General features: G+C 42.7%; 1 protein-coding gene across 3 annotated transcripts; it reads left to right on the forward strand.

Annotated features, from left to right (window-relative positions):
* Positions 1 to 3,129: 3,129 nt before the first annotated feature.
* jph3a (junctophilin 3a) lies at positions 3,130 to 18,128 on the forward strand. Of its 3 annotated transcripts, XM_073464870.1 has the most exons (6): positions 3,130 to 3,511; positions 12,937 to 13,717; positions 14,099 to 14,223; positions 16,184 to 16,664; positions 17,052 to 17,427; positions 18,048 to 18,128. In XM_073464870.1, exons 1-6 carry the CDS (start codon positions 3,130 to 3,132, stop codon positions 18,126 to 18,128), a joined length of 2,226 nt encoding a protein of 741 aa, XP_073320971.1. The 3 variants fall into 3 exon arrangements, with proteins under 3 accessions (XP_073320971.1, XP_073320970.1, XP_073320969.1); XM_073464869.1 differs by having other exon boundaries at positions 14,099 to 14,229; positions 16,178 to 17,427; XM_073464868.1 differs by having other exon boundaries at positions 16,184 to 17,427.
* Positions 18,129 to 19,032: the final 904 nt, after the last annotated feature.

Here is a 19,032-nt window from a genome sequence, read left to right on the forward strand (position 1 = left end):
GTTAAATAAAACTAACAATGAGCAGAAAACTGCAACTATGGAGGCAAAAATTATGAGCGTGTGTCAGCAGCAGTGTTTGTGTAATTACTGTCAGCGCCAGCAGGGGGCGACAAAACGTCTGCAGGTTCATACAGAAAAGGTGGGGCAGAAAAAACACAATTAATATTAGATCATAAATATAAATATATATAATGTTTTTATACATACATAAAAATACACAAATCTAAAATATATTTTAATGAACAAATTAATGTTTTAAAACAGAATTTATTAAATAAATAATTTGACCTTTGATGCTTTTTAAGAAAAAAAACAAACACTTTAATCCTTTTATTTGTTCTAAATATATTTAATTAAATGTATTACAAATGAAGCAGTGTCTTAGAAACAGAAAACAGGAAAAAAAACAATTATTAAAATTAATAAACAATCTTAAAATAAATATAAGAAATGACAGAACTCTTAAAAATAAAATATTGTGAATAAATAATATTACCAAGATTTTCTTTTTAAATAAAAGTCAAACCCTGTCTAAGACAAGAAAAAAGAGCAAGTAATTAAATTAATAAATAATAAAATAATTTACAAATAAATGTTATTTAACAAATAAATATTTGAACCTTTTGTTGAAAAAAAAATTTCCTCTCTTTTATTTGTTCTAAATATTATAAATATTTTTATGAACATGTATTACAAATTAAGCACTATAAATAGGAAACTGATTAATTTAAATTAATTAACAATCTTACAATAAATTTAAGAAACAGCAGACCTTTGAATATATATATATATAAATGAAACATAAAATAAAATAAAAATAATTATAAAAATAAATAGGATAAAATGAAAAAAATAATAATTGTAATTTTTAAACTCTTAAATTTGTTTTAAAAATTATCAAACTGTCACAGGCAAGGAAAAAAACAGTAAATAATTAAATACATAAATAATACAAATTATAGTGAATTGAAAACAATGTAGAAATATTCATTTAAAAATAAGTAAAACTAATACACGAATAGCAATTAATAGAAATATACAAGTAAAGTAAATCAATTTTGAAAAAAGTATTTCTTAATTATTTTATATGATGTTATTCTGTAATTTAAGTTATTATTTATTTTATTTTGTGTGTTTTTTATTTATCTTTTTTATTTTAAGATATCTTTACGTTCAGGTTCAGCTCAGTTTATTTGGTTTATGTCACCGACTCTTCTTACACATCATATAATCAGCTCATATTTTAGTTTATATCTAAACTCAATATAAAGTCACACTGTTTCTTTTAAACCGGCTCTTTGACTCACATTTCTGTGAGCTGTTGTATTTCTGTTCACCTGACTCTGACGGTCAGTGATGAGACGTTTGTTCTCGTTCCTCTACGGGAGAATAAAACGTGTAAACCAGCTTAAATCCAGTTGGTTTATCTTTCAGTTATTAAACAGCTTATAAATAATACAGGTTTATCTCAGCGGGCCAGTGTTCGTCCTTGTGTGACACCATTTTCTGGTCACCATACGAACCAGCAGATGGTGTGTTCAGTGACAGAAAGATTTCCAATACCTTCATGCTCCAGTTATTGATTAGAAAAATATTTTACCGTACGACCGCTCTGGAAGTAACGGCGACTGTTCGGGTGTCAGATTGTGATGAAGCGGCTTCATTTTGTCAGCGCGCAGACGCACAGATTATTTGTTGGTTTATAAAAAAAAGGTCAGTCTGGGTCTCTGTGAAGCTTTTTTTCAAGTGACAGCTCCGGTCCATCGGTTCGCCTGCGAGACAACAGTGAAAAAAAGACTGACAACAATTAGCCTGGGAGACGGTGGCACGGGATCAATGAGCTCGCCAAACGTCCGGTTTATCAGGAAAACAGATTGCTGACTGACCAGATTTCGGTGCGAGAGCCGAGAGAGCGAAATGAGGCTGGATAATTAGGAAAAGCAGGCTGTATCCCCGAAGGGAACGAGCAGCGAGCGCCGTGCATGCAGCTATTCGCACCATCCCTCCGTCTCTATCTCTTTAAGAGCTCGGAGAAGGAGTGTGTGTTCAGTGTGTGTGTGTGTGTTCAGTGTGTGAGTGTGAGTGCATGTGGGGGAGGGGTATTGGCTGGGGTGGAACAGTCCTGTAATGAGCAGATTTTAGAGAGAGAGAGATAGAAAGGGAAAAGAGCAAGGCCGAAAAACAAGAGAGGACAGATGACTTGGTGGAATTGGGATACAACAACAATCCGGGTTTAGACGAGCGCTGAGATGGAGAGGACAAAGGGAAGAGGAGAGGAATAATTTATTTTTTCTTCTTCAGGAGAGGAGAGAGAGCCTCATCTTCACATCACAGCAGAGAGGAGAGGAGAAGGAGGGAAGCGATAAGAGGAGATATTCACTCTCTCCGTTATGTCTGCCGAGGTGTGTGTGCGAGGCTGAGGCTGTGTGTTTGTGTGATGTGGATGTGTGTCTCTGAGCGTTAGCCTGGATTGCTGGTTTCCAGGCCATGCTATCGAGAAATATCTCCAACTTCCCCTGATTTTTTTTTTAGATGGCGTACGAGCGCAGCAGCATCCCTGTCCTGTATCCCTCTCTGTGTGCGGCAGGGATGTGGGGATGCTCTAATGTCTGATTGAGCTGAGCTCGCTCGCTCGCTCGCTGCTGCCACCACCGCCGCCGCTCTGTGGGCCTCTGGGACTGCTGGAAAAGCCTAGGCCTCGCTTGTCTGGAGCGCCCCGCTGCACGGCTGAGGCGACGGGCCGGCGAGCTCCCCGGCTGCGAGGCTGCGTGGAGCAGGAAGGTGGAGGAGGAAGTGGAGGAGGAGGAGGATGAGAAGCACTCTGAGCCTGCATGCCCATGGGAAGCAGCATGCACAGCAGCTGCGTTCGTCACTCCAGACCCGTCGCTGAGGCTTAGACTGCTTCTCCATCGTGAGGTGATGCTCTTCGGGCCACGTCTTGTTGATTTTAAAATGAGGAGCCGGTGTTTTACATCCTGAACTAACAGGAGAAGGAGAGTCGAGGCCCTGCACCTCCATGCTACCAGGTTCAAACGAGGCCTCCTCCCTCTTTGCTCCTTCTGAGTGAACCAGGCCCTTGTTTGTTCTTTTTCTTGACGTTCTAAGGATTTGCCTAAACCTGTTTCATGCATGTCCACTGGAGGCAGGTTTGACTTTGATGACGGGGGGTCGTACTGCGGGGGGTGGGAGCAGGGTAAGGCCCATGGCCGAGGGGTCTGCACGGGGCCCCAGGGTCAGGGCGAGTACGCGGGTGCCTGGAGTCACGGCTTCGAGGTCCTGGGCGTGTACACGTGGCCCAGCGGGAACAGCTACCAGGGCACCTGGGCGCAGGGCAAGCGGCATGGCATCGGAGTGGAGAGCAAGGGCCGCTGGGAGTACAGAGGGGAGTGGACGCAGGGGTTCAAAGGTCGCTACGGGCAGCTGGAGAGCACGGCCAGCGGGGCCCGGTACGAGGGGACGTGGAGCAACGGGCTGCAGGATGGATACGGCACTGAAACCTACTCCGACGGAGGTAAGACAGCTAAAAGTGAATCACAGCCACTGTGGCCTCCATGTTTCCTCCCACAGCTTCTGTTTCAGAGCAGATTGAGTCCAGTTGGACTTGTCTGCTCCACACAGTGGAAGTGGAACGGCTTGCTTACTTCGCCTGCTGCTAAAATCAACTGTAACACATCTCCAATGTAGGCTACATAAATAACATGTAGGTCACATCCACACGCATTGATGGATTACTGAGCAGGCCTGCCAGGCACAGGCCCCGGGGCCCGAGGGTTCAGGGGCCCCTAGGGGGTAATATTTGTATAATGTTCTGTAGTATTAGTGTAACATCTGTCCAGAGGAGTGTCAGTGTGGATCTGCTGGGGCAGGAAGTTTTAACAGGAGTCAGACAGCTTCTCATCGTGTGAGAGCTCTGCTTCACCTGCAGAACGACCTGAAAAAGACACAAATTAACCAGAAAAAAGACAAAAATCAACCACAAAGAAACACAAAATGATTAAAAAGAGATCCAAAACGACTACCGGTCTCAAAGTATTTCATAACAGGATTAAATTCCAACTCTATTAGTGTATTAAAAGTGCAAGCTCTCAGGTTTATATCAAGGTTCATGTCTGTCAGGACAAAATATTTTGTGAAATTATAATGAAGCATTTGTTCAACTATAAAACTGTCCTGTTTTCAGTCCTTTCAGGGTCACTGTAAATGTTTTACTGTTGCACCCCAGCAAAGAGACGCAGATTGACAAAAAAGAGTCTTGGGATGAATAAAAAGAGACTGAAAACCAACTACAGAAAGTGACTACAGAGTCACTAGAAGAGAGACTTAACGATAAAGACATCCAAAAAGATTACAAAGATACAGAGTCACTACAAAGACAAACAATATGACTACAAAGATACGCAAGGTGACTACAAACACACATAAAATGACTACAAAGGCATGAATTGTGACTACAAAGAGACAGGAAGTGCCTACAAAGACACAAAATGACTACAAGGAGGCTCAAAACTGAGAAGAAATGAAAGATGACCATATAGTGATCCAAAACAAAGAGAGACATAGTGACTACAAAGAAACGCAATACGACTACAAAGACACATAAAGTGACTACAAGGAGGCACAAAACTAAGAAGAGACGTAAGATGACTACATAGATACTCAAGACAACTACAGAGATGATCTTAAAGAGATGCTTAATGACTACAATGACACGCAAAACGACTACAAAGACACGCAAAACGACTACAAAGACACGTACAACGACTACAAAGACACGTAAAATGACTACAAAGACACGTAAAATGACTACAAAGAGACACAAAACTATAAGGAGATGGAAAATGACAACAAAATGCTAAATTGCTACAAATATATGCTAGACAACTACAAAGAGACACAGGATGACTACAAACATGGCAGCCATGTCTGTTTCAGTCTGGGGTCTGGCTCCAGTGTTGAGGGCCGGGGGGGGGGGGCCTACATGTCTGAGCTGCCCGGTGGCCCCAGTGTCTCGTGATCCGTCCGTGTCCTGGTGCAGAGACATTATGAGTCCTGCTGACCGGCCTTCATCATGAGACGATCAGAAAACGAGCGAGACAGAATCAGAACCAGGCTGCGGACCACGAAAAGAGGACGAGCGTCTAATATTAGAAATTAAACCGAGCTGAAGTGTCACCGCTGTGTTCGTGTTTAGACGCACGCTGATTTATAAAAACACACCTTCAGCCCCTCTCCCCTCTGCATCACACCCGCTGTCGCCATGGTAACGGGAGACAGCAGGTCAGCGTGTCACTGGAGACCGGCGCGCGGCTCTCCTGCTCTCTGATTGGCTCTCCGCTCCCGTCAGTCTCGTTTGTAATCTAGGCCGTTTGATCACGCCGGCCCCGCAACCGCGCGGGACCCGGATGATGGAAGCGAGGTCAATAAGTGATGCGTGTGTGTGCGTGTGTGTGCGTGTGTGTGTGTCGGTGCTGCAGTGAAGGTGGAGGTTGTTGTTCACCGCTCACACCTGCTGTGTGCACGCGGACTGTGCGCTGAAACAAAGATGGTGAAGAAGAAGAAGAGCAACAGAAAAAAAAACACTGCGTCACGCGACTGCTCCGCTCCTCTCCTTCCGCTCACGTGTCACACCGCCGACAGATGAATATAGCACGCACGAGCTGACACATTTTCCACAACCCAGTAAATGTGCAGGACACACACACACACACACACGGACACACACACGGGAGACTCACTGACAGGCCTGTCAACAGAGAAGTGCTTATTAAAATTAATAAAGCCGTATTATAGGCCACATGCAGCCTCGTGCACCTGCAGAGAGGTCCGCCGAGCGCGAGACGGTCCGGATCTGCGTTCAGCACCGCGGACAGCTCCTGACGCACGAGGACTGGATCTGGTTTTTAAGTGGAGGAGGTTTTAAAAGCTTCAGAGAAGAAATCAAACTTAAATAAAACACAGAGGCAACAGGAGGAAATACTTAAAGAGCAAAAAAACTAAATGAGTCATTTTTTGACTGGAGTTTGGTTGGTCAGTAGACCCACAGGACTCGTTTGTAAACAGTAGATGTGTCCCAAGAAAGACTAAGAACTAACTGTATTCAGTTTAGAGACTAATATTTATGGCATCACTGCTGTTAGCTTCAAGAAAGAAATCATAACTACACGATACACAGAGGCAACAGAATAAAACACTAAAAAAGAAAAACAGAATTAGAAAAACAAAATTAGTCATTTTTTGACTGGAGTTTGGTTGGTCAGTAGACCCACAGGACTCGTTTGTAAACAGTAGATGTGTCCCGAATAAAGACTAAGACCTGACTGTATTCACTTTATATACTAATATTTATAACTTACTGTTGCAGTTAGTAAATAAGAAAAATAATATACTTGTCTACAACAGTGACTGTAATTTGAATTGCATGTATATTTTGTGTCTAATTTTATTACATAAGTTCAAAGTAAAGCAACTTGTAACAACAGTTATCAAGTAAATGTAGGCTAGTGGAGTAAAATGTACAATATTTCACTTAAATCACACAATATGGAGAAACTCAAGTAAAGTCCAATTACCTAAAAACTGTACTTAAGTACAGTAGACCTACATCACGTCCTTTTACAACACGTTAAAATAATAATTTGCCTAAAATATTGATTTTGTGTATTTTAATCTGTATTTTTATTTGGATCAACGTCAAATTGTTCTGACTGATACCAGCCACCTAAATATGCCAAGATTCATCAAGATCCATCACGATTCAGACATTATTCCCTGAGAAATCAACAAAAATGTCAAAAAACCATCCTGTCTTACAATGTTGAGGACAAGGAGAAATAATTCCTGGATCTGTCCCATTAACCAGATCTGCACCAGAAGGTAATGGGATCTATTCTGGGCTGAGACCCATCCTCCGTCTAAGTTTGGTGGAAATCTGTTCAGCACTTTTTATGTAATCCTGCCGACAAATAAACAAACCAACAAACAAACATGGGTGAAAACAAAACCTGCAGTAGCCTGAGATGTTTCTCAGAGGCCTGCAGTCAGAAAAATACAGAATAGCTTTAAAAACTTAAAACCTTTTGAGACCTCGGTGCATCTGTGAGGGTTTATTTCAGCACCACGGGCAGCTCCAGAGCCACACGCTGACCCATCTGCTGTTAAAGGTGCTACATGTAAGAATTTTAGTTTCAAAACATTCAAAAAAATTAATTTAAATGATCAACAGCATGTGAAGAAATAATAGCTTTGACGTTATATTCAAGCACCTTTCGCTCCTGGTTTCCAAAGCTCCCCTAGTGCTTCGAGCTCCCAGTCTGGACCGCTAGCTGCATGGCTAACTGAGCTAACCAGCTAGTGGCAGCTACAATTAGCAGCAGTTATCGGTTACTCTGGTGATATGCTGCCCCATAAGTGTGCGGTGGACGACGAATTCAGGGCAATTCCTACATATTGCACCTTTAAGAAATCCACTTTACTACTGATGTCCTGGGAGCTTCCTGTTGGCAGCTCACAGCCTGTGAAGATCCATATTATTGACATTTTAAATTAAACAATAAATGTGTTGAAGCTACGTCTTTATGACAAACACATTTCACTGACGAGTGCAATATGACAATATACGATAATATATTGAGAATCAATATTGTCTCTCTCTCTGATTCACTGTTCACTACCTTTGCAAGTTAAAGTAACCACAGGTGTAACGCTGCCGGAGCGCACTGGAACGACACGCTAGGCCTCTTTTTGTGAGGAGATAAAAAGTTCAGTTTGCAAAATCTGGTTAAAAATCATATATACTTTAGGTGCTTCAAGATCCCAAGCGACTGTCATGGAAGAGAGCCAAAGTAAAAACCCCTAAAGAATACAGAAACAAACGGTATGGTCGAAGATGTCATATTCACATTTAAAAGAGACCTCCAGCTGAAAATGCTTACGAGCATTATGAGATAAAAGGTTTAAATTATGAGATAAAGTTGAGATTATTAGGTTTTTGCGAAATAACAGTTTTGGGAATCGCTACCGAAAGTCATGGCATTGAAGAAGAACAATAACTAGAAAAGTACGGTGAAAAGTAGTGTGCGAACTTTACTTTGTACATCAGGGACACTAAAATAAACCCACTTGATAATAAAGTAAAGTGGAGACAGTTGGACCTCCAGCCGTCTGTGGAGGAGGATCTCGAGGTTTCTTCCATTTCCTGTTTAAAGATCTTTGGGAGTTTTTCAAAATGTCTCTCCAAAGAGTTAAGCTCCATGTTTTCAGCTGGCTCCTAATATGAGTTATCTATTTTTCACTTGTTCCTGAATCTGTATGAGTCATTATGAGCTACTAGTCTGTAAACAGACAATGCAGCGATGACACTGTCGGTCATTTAGCAGCGTGATGAGGAAACAGGCTGCAATTAAACTATCAGAAAGCTCCAACAGAGCAGAACGACCGCAAACATCAGTAATGTCGCTGACATTTAACCTCATGTGTCGCATAAATCAGAAGGAAAATACCTCCAACAGTCAAGCAAAGAAAGCAAAGACTCTTCAGCAGAGCCATGAGTGACGCTCCTGCCGAACAATTAGATATTCACTTGTCCTGATAAAATGTCTCGCATGAAGACGTGTGACAGAAGCTCGATTTAGCGTCCATTAGCTTCTGTGGCTGCGACGGGTGGTGACATTGTTGTGGACTGAGTACAAGACGGTGACCAATAAAATATGTTCATGTCGGCCATTTTCCTCTGATGTCACACATATCATTATCTGTCATCAAAAGACGATAGATAGTGAAAATCTGGAAGGACATCGGGCTGTATTTTAAGTTAAACAACATGATAACAGCTAACGTTAGCCTTCAACCACTGCCTAGCTAACACTGCCACGATAATGTCCCCAGGCCAAGACGTGGTTTGATATATCAGACTTCATTTACGTCCTGTTGTGTCGTGAAACACCATCAAACTGTAATGCTAGCTAGGAAGAGGTTGAATGCTAACATAGCTGTTGTCTAACGGGAGCTAACGGGTTATCAAATAATAATGATTCCCATTTTCTCTGTTTTAAATGGTCGTGAACTGAATATCTTTGGGTCTTAAACTGTCAGTCAGACTCTGATGGACGTGATTTCACCATTTTCTGAGACTAAACGATACATCGATTGATCGAGAACTGTTAGACGCAGCTTTATTTCCAGTCACCTTGCGTGATCGATCACTTCTTGCTGTGTTGTGTCAGGATGTTCTGAGGCTGAGCCCAGACTGTTTGGAGGAAGTGGAGACAGCTGTTAAAATGCCTTTCATGACAGAAAGCTCCCCGACCTCGTCGGCAGGAAGAGCAGCACAGCGCTCCTGAAAATCAAACCGACGAGCTGTGAGTCGAACAGGAGGCTGTCGAGTTTCCTGTCCAGAAATATGAGACTCTGGATCAGCTTCACCTTTTGTTCTGACCACCACGGAGACGTGAGATGTTAAACAGCAGACCAGCTTTCTTTTAAAGTCTCTCCAGAGGGCTCTCCTCCTCCTCCTCCTCCTCCTCCTCCTCCTCCACCTCCTTCTCCTCCTCCTCCACCTCCTCCTCCACCTCCACCTCCTCCTCCTCCTCCTCCTCCTCCTCCTCGTCCTTCCAGGAGGTCTGGGTGTCGGCTGACGTTTGTTTTATTCGTAGGTGTAGATGGAGGAGGACGACACCTCTGTGGTTTAAACTAAGCTGATGGATTTAAATGTCCACATAGAAGAAAAGGTTTTAGTTTTCTGATCAGTTTTTATACTTTATTGTAACAATGCAAAATCTTACATACATTTACTTTAAATAACATAACATTTTTTTGCTTTATAGTAAAAAAAAGACCAAAAAAAAACACACAAATTACCCCTAAAACTTTTATTACTACGACTAATTATAAAAATAATAACGAACTAAATCAGAAACAAACAAATAATTAACTTTTTAAACTGTTAGCTCACATTTCAACACATCTAGAGAGTGAGAGAGTGTAACTAAGTACATTTACTCACGTACTGTACTTTAGTTTTAAATTTGAGGTACTTGTGTGTTTTCATGCAACTTTCTACTTCGACTCCACGACATCGTAGAAGGAAATATTGTATTTTTTACTTCACTACAATTACTTGACAACTTGAGATTTTTACACATAAAACATTTGAAGAGTTTATAAAATATGATATTTTGGTTTTAAATTAAACGACCCAACAGTATATACGAGTAAAGCTGAAACAATTAGTCGATTAATCAGTCCGTGGAGAATTTAGTAACAATCGTTTGTTATTTTCATTATTATTATTATTCATCATATATCATCTTTTTTGAGGAGGTTTTGTTTTCGCCCGTGTCTCTTCGTTTGTTGGTTTGTTGGTTTGTCAGCAAGATTAAACAAAAACTACTGAACAGATTTCCACTAAACTTGGATGGAGGACGTGTCTCAGCCCAGAATAGACCCCATGAAGTTTTGGTGCAGATCCGATTAAAGGGACGGGTCCAGGAATCGTTTCTCACTTTCTTTAACATTGTGAGATAGCGCGTTTTACAACACATACGTATTAATGGGGCTGGATCCGGGAGTACACTTTGATATGGATCCAAATAATGATGTAGCAGATTTAAATACGTTTCATGGAGTCTCGTCTGTAGTTTTGGATTAGGCTTCATTAAAAATGTTGGGCCTTTCGGCGGAGGTATGCACTCAAACGAGAGGCATGCTAGTTTTTGATAACGTTGAGGTTTGGACTCCTGGTTGGACAAAACAAACATTATAAGGAGTCACTTTGGGCTCAGAGTCATCGTGACCACATTTCTCACTGTCTCCAGAATTTTGACGAACCAATCAATCAATTGATTAATGGAGAAAATGATCAGCAGTGTTAGTTCTGTACAAAATGATTCAAAATGAGCTCCAGCTCAACAACTACAGCAGTGAAATCCTGCTTTTACATGAACGACTGAGTCATAATAATCTAATGAGATCGTATATAATAGTAGAACAGACACGGGGGACATTTTACTACAGAACGAGTACTTTTACTTTTAATACAAATACATTTTCCTGATTATACTTTGTGATATTAGTACTTCCTCACACACAGTCGTCCTCTCTCTCTGTAGTACATTGGTTTTTCCTCCACACACCCACTCCCTCCAATCTGCCAAATCTTAAACCGGCACAAAGACGTCAGGTTCACTCGATAAATACTTGCACTTGGCCAGTTTTTAGAAAGTACATATGTACTTTTTCTGGAGTGGAGGAGAAGCCAAATACATGGTTTTATTCTGGGTTTATTTCAAGCGTTTGGTTTATTTTCACAGCTTTAATGTTGTGCCAACAAGCCTCAGTTTGGCACTGAATGATTTCAAAGATTTTTATTCCTGGTTGTGTAGCAACCACATAAAACACACGAGAATAATACATGCATATGGTCTGTTGCATGTCACAATACATCTTTTATTTCATCAGGTTAGTCTCTTTTACAGGGGAGACCGGCAGCAACACAGGGTTACAACAGTAAATTACAGAAAAACTCACTAAAATATTCAGATAAAACATTTGTACACAGACAACCTGGACGTTGTCGGTGCAGACAAACCTCACAGCTTCCTTCTGTTCAGTTCGCTCTTAAAATCAAATCACAAAATGTAAAAGAGGATCGTCTCCCTCACACTGTGAGTCCACATCAGGAAACGTTGTTGGTGCTTTCAGGCTGATTAGTACTTTGGAGGGACTGGATGTGTTTTGGTTCAGACTGAAAAATCTCAACAACTATTAGATGGATCATCACCAAATTTTGCTAAACAATCCTCAGAGGACGGATCTCGCTGCCTGGAGACACCGAGAGGTCGACAGCTTTGGCTTTTCATAAAATGTCTCAACAGCTGTTGGATGGAGAGCCAGTTAATGTTCACCATCTTAGATTAGTGTGTTAGCATGATAGCACTCTGTAATTAGCACTTAACCCAAAGTACAGGCTGATGCGAATGTTATTAGTTTTGCAAGTATGTTGGACGAATTCAAAATTTAGACCTGACCCTCCACACGTCCAGACTTTTCACTCAACACAGTGAGCATTTGTGAAATTTCCTTCAGGGACTATTTAAAGACATTGATTAACTGTTCAGATTTAGACCATATTTCACAGGGATTTGCAAAACTGGCTTCTAACTGAGAAATCTGGATTTGGTTTCTTCGTCAGGCTCCAAAATGACGATCAGCTGTTATCATTTGCTTTTGGTAGAAATGTGTCTTTATAGCAAATCCTGCAATATTAAACTTAAAGGTGCAATGTGCGAAAAAACAACTAAGATTATCAGCAGAATGTGAAGAAATAACAGTGTTGACATCATGATGTCTGCAACCAACGCAGAGATATCTACTAAAGTTAGCATGCTAACCAGCTAGCCCCTGCACATCCCAGTCCAGAGCTCCTGTGTGAGCTATAGTGTGAAGCTCATATTTGTTTCTTCAGCTTGTACAGTTTGCTCCACAAGTCAACAAGTTATGAATCTGATGTTTATCCATGTTTATAACATTTAAAATGAAACATTGGAGACACTTTGGAGAAATACCTTCACATTAATCAAAGGTAACCTAAACCTAAAACACATTATTAAAATAATGGCACACATTTGGATTCAGTGAAACGTTGACCTTGTAACCGCATTTTAACCGGTCTGTTCAGGCAGAGTATCATCCAGTTTTGGTGCTCACTGGGAAATGTCACCTCGTGGGTTCGAGAGGGAAAGTCAGAAAGATCATCAGGATTCATCCTCTGGAAACTATGAATGTCTAGAGAAAGGTTTCATGACAATCCATCCAGTAGTTGTTGAGATATTTCAGTCTGGCTCAAAGTTAAGGACAGACAGTCATCGTGCAGCTGTCATGGATAAAAACATGGAAAAGTTTCCCGTCCTGACTCTTGTTGTGTCCCTGTTTGTCCCTCAGGAACCTACCAGGGCCAGTGGCTCGGTGGGATGCGTCATGGCTATGGCGTGCGGCAGAGTGTCCCGTACGGCATGGCGGCCGTCATCCTCTTCCCTCTGCGAACATCCATAAACTCGCTCCGCTCCGAGCACAGCCACGGCCCTCCGGCTGTGCTGGAGGACGGCAGCGCCACCACGCCCACAGACGGGGTGGTGGCCGGGCTGGCGGGGAGCCCTGTGGGGCGAGGCGGGTTCGCTCTGACGGCTCCGAGTGAAGCCGAACGCCAAAGGAAGAGAAAAGGCCGCTTCCGGCAGTCCATCCTGAGCGGCCTGAAGCTGCGACGCTCTGAGTCCAAAAGCTCTCTGGCCAGTCAGCTCAGCAAGCAGAGCTCCTTCTGCAGCGAGGCCGGCATGAGCACCGTCAGCTCTGCTGCGTCCGACATCCACTCCAACGCCAGCGAGAGCGAGCAGGGCGCTCCTGTGGACGCCACTGTCACAGAAATGTACGCTGGCGAGTGGCGGAGCGACCAGAGGGCCGGCTGGGGCGTGAGCCGGCGCTCGGACGGCCTGCACTACGAAGGTGAGTGGGCGGGAAACAAGAGGCACGGGTACGGATGCACCACCTTCCCCGACGGCACCAAGGAGGAAGGAAAGTACAAGCAGAACGTGTTGGTGAGCGGCAAACGCAAGAACCTGATCCCGCTGAGGGCGAGTAAAATCAGAGAGAAGGTGGACCGGGCTGTCGAAGCTGCTGAGAAGGCCGCAGACATCGCCAAGCAGAAGGCAGAGATCGCCATGTCAAGGTCAGCAAAACATACGTAAAGTCACCAAAAGTCCCGACATATAACCGAGAAACATCTCCTGTTTATGGCTTTTATTGTTGAATTTTGGCCCTGACAGTCTTCCATACATCAGGGTTCGATTGCTGCAGTAGTTGATTTCAGAATCGAGGATAAAATGAGAAAGTCTCTGACACACCATCCATCCGTGGATGTTTATGAAACATCCAAAACAAGACGACAGAAAAATTAATCAATAAAATAAATCCTGGATATCACAACTCACAGAGCAGATTTGGCCTCAGATCTTCATATTGATTCTGTATCTTCATGGATAGAGAATCAATAATAACCTTTACATCTTCAGCCTGTGTGACTGCAGTGTTTTCTACCTGTCCTGCCCAGGATGAGCCACGCTCGTGGGAAGGCGGAGGCAGCTGAAGGAGTGGCTCAGAAGGCCACGGAGGAGTGTCGACTGGCCCGGATAGCTGCCAAGGAGCTCTCGCCCTCCTTCCACATCTACGGAAACGGTGAGCGGACAAAACAAGATATGCAGATAATTTCCTAAAGGCTCTCATATGATGGCTTGATATGGTATTAAGGTACATTTTGATAACCACTTTAAACCTGCAGGTGTCTGCTGAATATTGAAATATGGATCTGAACTATGTAGCTGCAACATTTAGTTGATTAATTGATTAGTTGATGGGCAGAACTACGATTTTGACAATTAATTGTCATTTTACTTCACTTTTCTTTTACCTGTGTGACAGTAAAGTGAATATCTTTGGAGTTTTGAATACATCACCCAGGAACTTTACACTATGCTTGATATTTTATAAACAAAGCGAACTGAATTTTGAGTTTAAAGCTGCATTGATTGATTAGCTGAAGTCATGCCCCTTCTGGTGGACCTCATAGGAACTTATTTCAGAATAACTCTGTATGTTAGTGAATGAAGAGACAAATAATTTATTTATCCTGTTTGAATTGTGAAGAAAAAAAAAAGAAAAAGAAAAGGTCTTAAAAAAGGAGAGTTGGTCAGTTCGGTGAGCCGCTGATATACAGGAGCAGCTCTACGATGTTTAAGTTCAACGAGTCGACGTCACTAACGACACTGTTGGCTGTGTCGTCTTTATAATAACGTATTTTAACATCATATGTGTGATTCATGACACATACAATACAGTTTTTATGAAATAAGGTCCCACTTCGCCTCTCTATTATCACCTTAGAAAGTTGTTAGTCTTCATTGGAGTCGTGTTTCTGACCACCTGATAAATTTATGGGAAATATTTGGCAGCTAATGTCTAAATGTGTCCGTTTGCTGTCAGCTGCTGAGCAGGTAGTGAACAATGAACTCATCAGAGCTTTTCCTCTGGAAACATCTGCCTGTCGTGGCTGGAAACAAGTTAGTGAACCAAAACAGTGAAGCCGCCGGCAAGAAAGACAAAAACAAGAGAAGTGAAATATGCTAAAATCACCGAAATACACTTAAAGTACCAAAAGTAAAAGTACTCGTAATGCAGTGTCTCGTTTTAGAGTAATGCATATTATATTACATGATTGTGATCACTGATACATTCATCACTTTAATGTTGACGCTGTTAAAGCTCATTTTAATCACTTTATATTGTTTATCTGCTGGGTAGCTTGTTGATTTCCCTCTGAGGATCAATAACGTCTCATCTTAATCTATAATAATAATAATAATAATAATAATAATAATAATACATCATCATTTATTTGTGGATTATATTTTTCTATTAGTAATCTGAAACTGCAACATGATTTGAGTTGTCAGATAAACATAAAGTAGCAGAAAATGTAAATACAATAAATAAATATACTATATAATATATAAACTCTTTATAAACATGATGGCTTCATACGATCACAACATTGTGTGATATTAGTTCAAGAAGAACTCGCTCACATTTAGAAACATTATTGCACCACATTAATTTTGGCTTTTCTTTTTTCTTTGGCTCAGTTTGTGTTTGCTGAGGAGAAACAATAACACTAAATTATTTTATTGGCAAATTTCTGTCCACTTTTTGTTGCTTCAGTTCCCCCGAGAGGCCTGGACTGTAACAATTAGTCACAAGTCGTGACTGGATTAAAAAAAAAGGCAGCAAATTATGAAAATGACTGAGCTGTACTCAGTATTTTCATCTAAAATCTGCTTTTTAAGTTCAGTAAAAAGTATATTAAACATGTGGATTTACAGCAGGTGAGTTTACGTTCATATTATCATCTCATAATGAAATAAATCAAGTGTTTCCACCTCCGTGATCCTCTCTGAGCCAACAGTGATTGTCAGGATCCAGTTTGTACGCAGCTTCTCTCTCCTTTTGTTACCCTGCATGCTAATAACACTGACACACACACACACACACACACACACACACACACACACACACACACTGTAGGTCTGATGGACTGGTGCCAAATCACCTCACTGGTGCTATTCTCTGACTGTTTTCATAGGGCTCGAATGTCAGAGGCCCAAGCACCAGGACGCCAAGGACAAAGACCACGAGGTGATCTCCACAGGAACAGACAGTCCGGAGCTGTGCACGCCGGACACCACGCCACCTGTAATCACACCTGATCTCAGCCCCGTGCTGAGCGTGCCCACCTCGCCCCCCCACAGCCCGCCCAAGCACGGCCACCGTCCCAGAAATGCTTGCTTCATGCGCCAGAGCGCCGTGGACGATCAGGGCGGGGCCGAGATCCAGGTGCTGGTGGAGGGGCGGGGCATGGATCTGCCGAGGGGCGGGGCTAACAACTGGACTGATGACATGTATCCGGACCGAGGAGGCAGCAGCCGCTCCACCACGCCCTCCCTGCTGGAGGAGCAGGAGGGCCAGATTAACGGCCACGAGCAGGCCCCTCTGTCCAACCACAAACCACGGGAGAAATCCTCGTCCAATCACAAGTCCCGGGAGCACGCTTCCTCCTACAGAGCGTGGGAGCACTCCCTGTCCAACCAAAAGCCCTCCAAGCATGCCTCTTCCAATCACAAGTCGAGGGAGTACTCGTCGTCCAATCACAAAACATGGGATCATTCTTCCACCAATCACAAGGCCTGCGAGCATGCCTCTTCCAACTACAAGCCGCAGGTGCACATTTTATCCAATCACAAGGCCTTGGAACATAACATGTCCAATCACAAGACTTCTGAGCATGCTTCTTCCAATCACAAGTCCCAAGATTATATCTCCTCCAATCACAATGCAAAGGACCACGTCTGTTCTAGCTACAACCCTCGAGAGCATGTCTACTCCAACCACCATCCAAAGCAGCACAACCCGTCCAACCACAAGCTTAACGAGCATGCTGTAATCGACCAAAGGCTAGACGGCCTCACCGGGGGCTGGACTGCTGAAAGCACCCTTAGGTGGAGCCCCGCCCACTCGCGCCTCACGGAGCAGGACGAGGAGCGGATGAACGACTACACGGTGGACATGAGGCTGTGTCCGGACTCGCAGACGTCTCGGGGGCTCGGCCAGGAGTCCCCGGCCCCCAAAAACAACAGGCTGCGATCCCGAGGCCTTCGGCCGGTCAGAGAGGGATCCATGGACTCTGTACAGATGCTGGACAACCTGAATGTGGGGGCGGAGCTGGAGGAGTGGCCGCTGCACAGGGACCTCACCCTCTCCCCACCCCTAAAGTCTCAGCCCATCACTCTGGAGCAGGAAGGAGAGCATCTCACCCTCAAATCAAACTCAGTGAGTCGTCACAGTCAAAGCATGTCTGACAGATACAGTCATCTGATCCCTGTCGTCTGTTCGGACCGGTTTTATAAAAATACCCAAAAGTCGAGTAAAAGTAAAGGTGTTGCCCATACAGATAGTGGTCGAGTAAAAGTCTTGAAATGTACTTAAGTATCAGAAGTACATGTAAAAGTAAAATATACATACATTACATGTACAGTATGTAAACACTGTATACTGTGAGTCGACTGATTATCACATTCGATATTCAGCTTTTTTCTGATTATCAGCATCAGATTTAATCAGATTGCTGATTAAAGAAATTAATTTAAAAATGTTCTACTTTTATGCAGCAAAGTAATCTGCAAAGTAACTAGTAACTATCCAAATGTTATCAAATGAAAGTAGTGGTATCGATTCTTCTTCTATTTCTTCTTCTTCTGCCTCTGCTACTTCTTTTTCTACTTCTTCTGCTTTTTTCTTCTTCTTTTTCTTCTCCTTCCTCTTTTCATTATTATAATCAGTATTATTATTATCACAGTTGTGGAGTCTCTGGCTCTTCTTCCTCCATGTTGTCCTCTTATTTCTGTGTTTTTGCTCTAACGTCACTTCTTCTCTCCTCTCTTGTCTTTCAGGGCTCCAGCTCTATTCTGGTGGTTATGGTCATTTTACTCAATATTGGAGTAGCCATTCTTTTCATTCACTTCTTTATTTAAGCTTATACAGGTATGATCTACTAAGACTTATTGATAACTACGGTATATTATATTATTACTTACTGAGACGGACATTCTGCCTATTCGACTGGAGCCCGCAGCCCGAGTGACGGACACAGCAGAGCCTTTCTATTGTTGCTACTGGTCTTTTCACCTCTGTTGAAGCCCATCTGAGTTTCTACGAAAGCACCGTTTCCTTTTCAAAAATGCTTCCTTTGAGCTTGCAACCATAGAAAAAGAAAGTAAGAAAGTCGAGAGCGCAGCTTTAAACTAGCGTGGTGTACCGGGACACACGTGCATGGGTGTCCATCAGCTATGGACTGGAGATGGCACAGGCAGTTTGGCCCATTTTTCCATCATTCTAGACAAGAATATAGCAAGCCCTTTGTGTCCTGGTTATCATGAGAAACATGCTAACCAAGAGCATCAGACAATAACCCCTTTTTGCCTTCCAACCCTTTTCCCCTCTCGGCCCCATCCACCGGTCTCTAACCCCTGTTCGCACTATGCGCTACATACAGAACTATGCTGCAAGAGTAGATCCATTTTAAAGGGCTCCGTCATTATTCTTTTCTTTTTTTCCACTACGAACTACACGAACGCACACAACCATTGCATGAGGCTGTGTGGGGTTTTAAAAAGTGCATTTTCTATCCCTTTAACATCACTGTTTCTGTCCTCATTTGTACGCACGCCATCCTGGTTATCACTTCCTGTCGGCAGACGTCACGTCCCAAAAACCGAGCGTCACAGAATCTGACCGAATCAGATCGAAAACGTCGGCGACCGACACACTCCGAGACCCACGAGTCTAAACCCCCTCGAGGAACTTCATGAATTTATTGTTAAGTGACACATTCGCACGCCAAAAACAACACACACACACACACACACACACATACAC

Source organism: Pagrus major, chromosome 4 (assembly GCF_040436345.1).
Source record: "Pagrus major chromosome 4, Pma_NU_1.0".
Taxonomy (NCBI): Eukaryota; Metazoa; Chordata; class Actinopteri; order Spariformes; family Sparidae; genus Pagrus; species Pagrus major.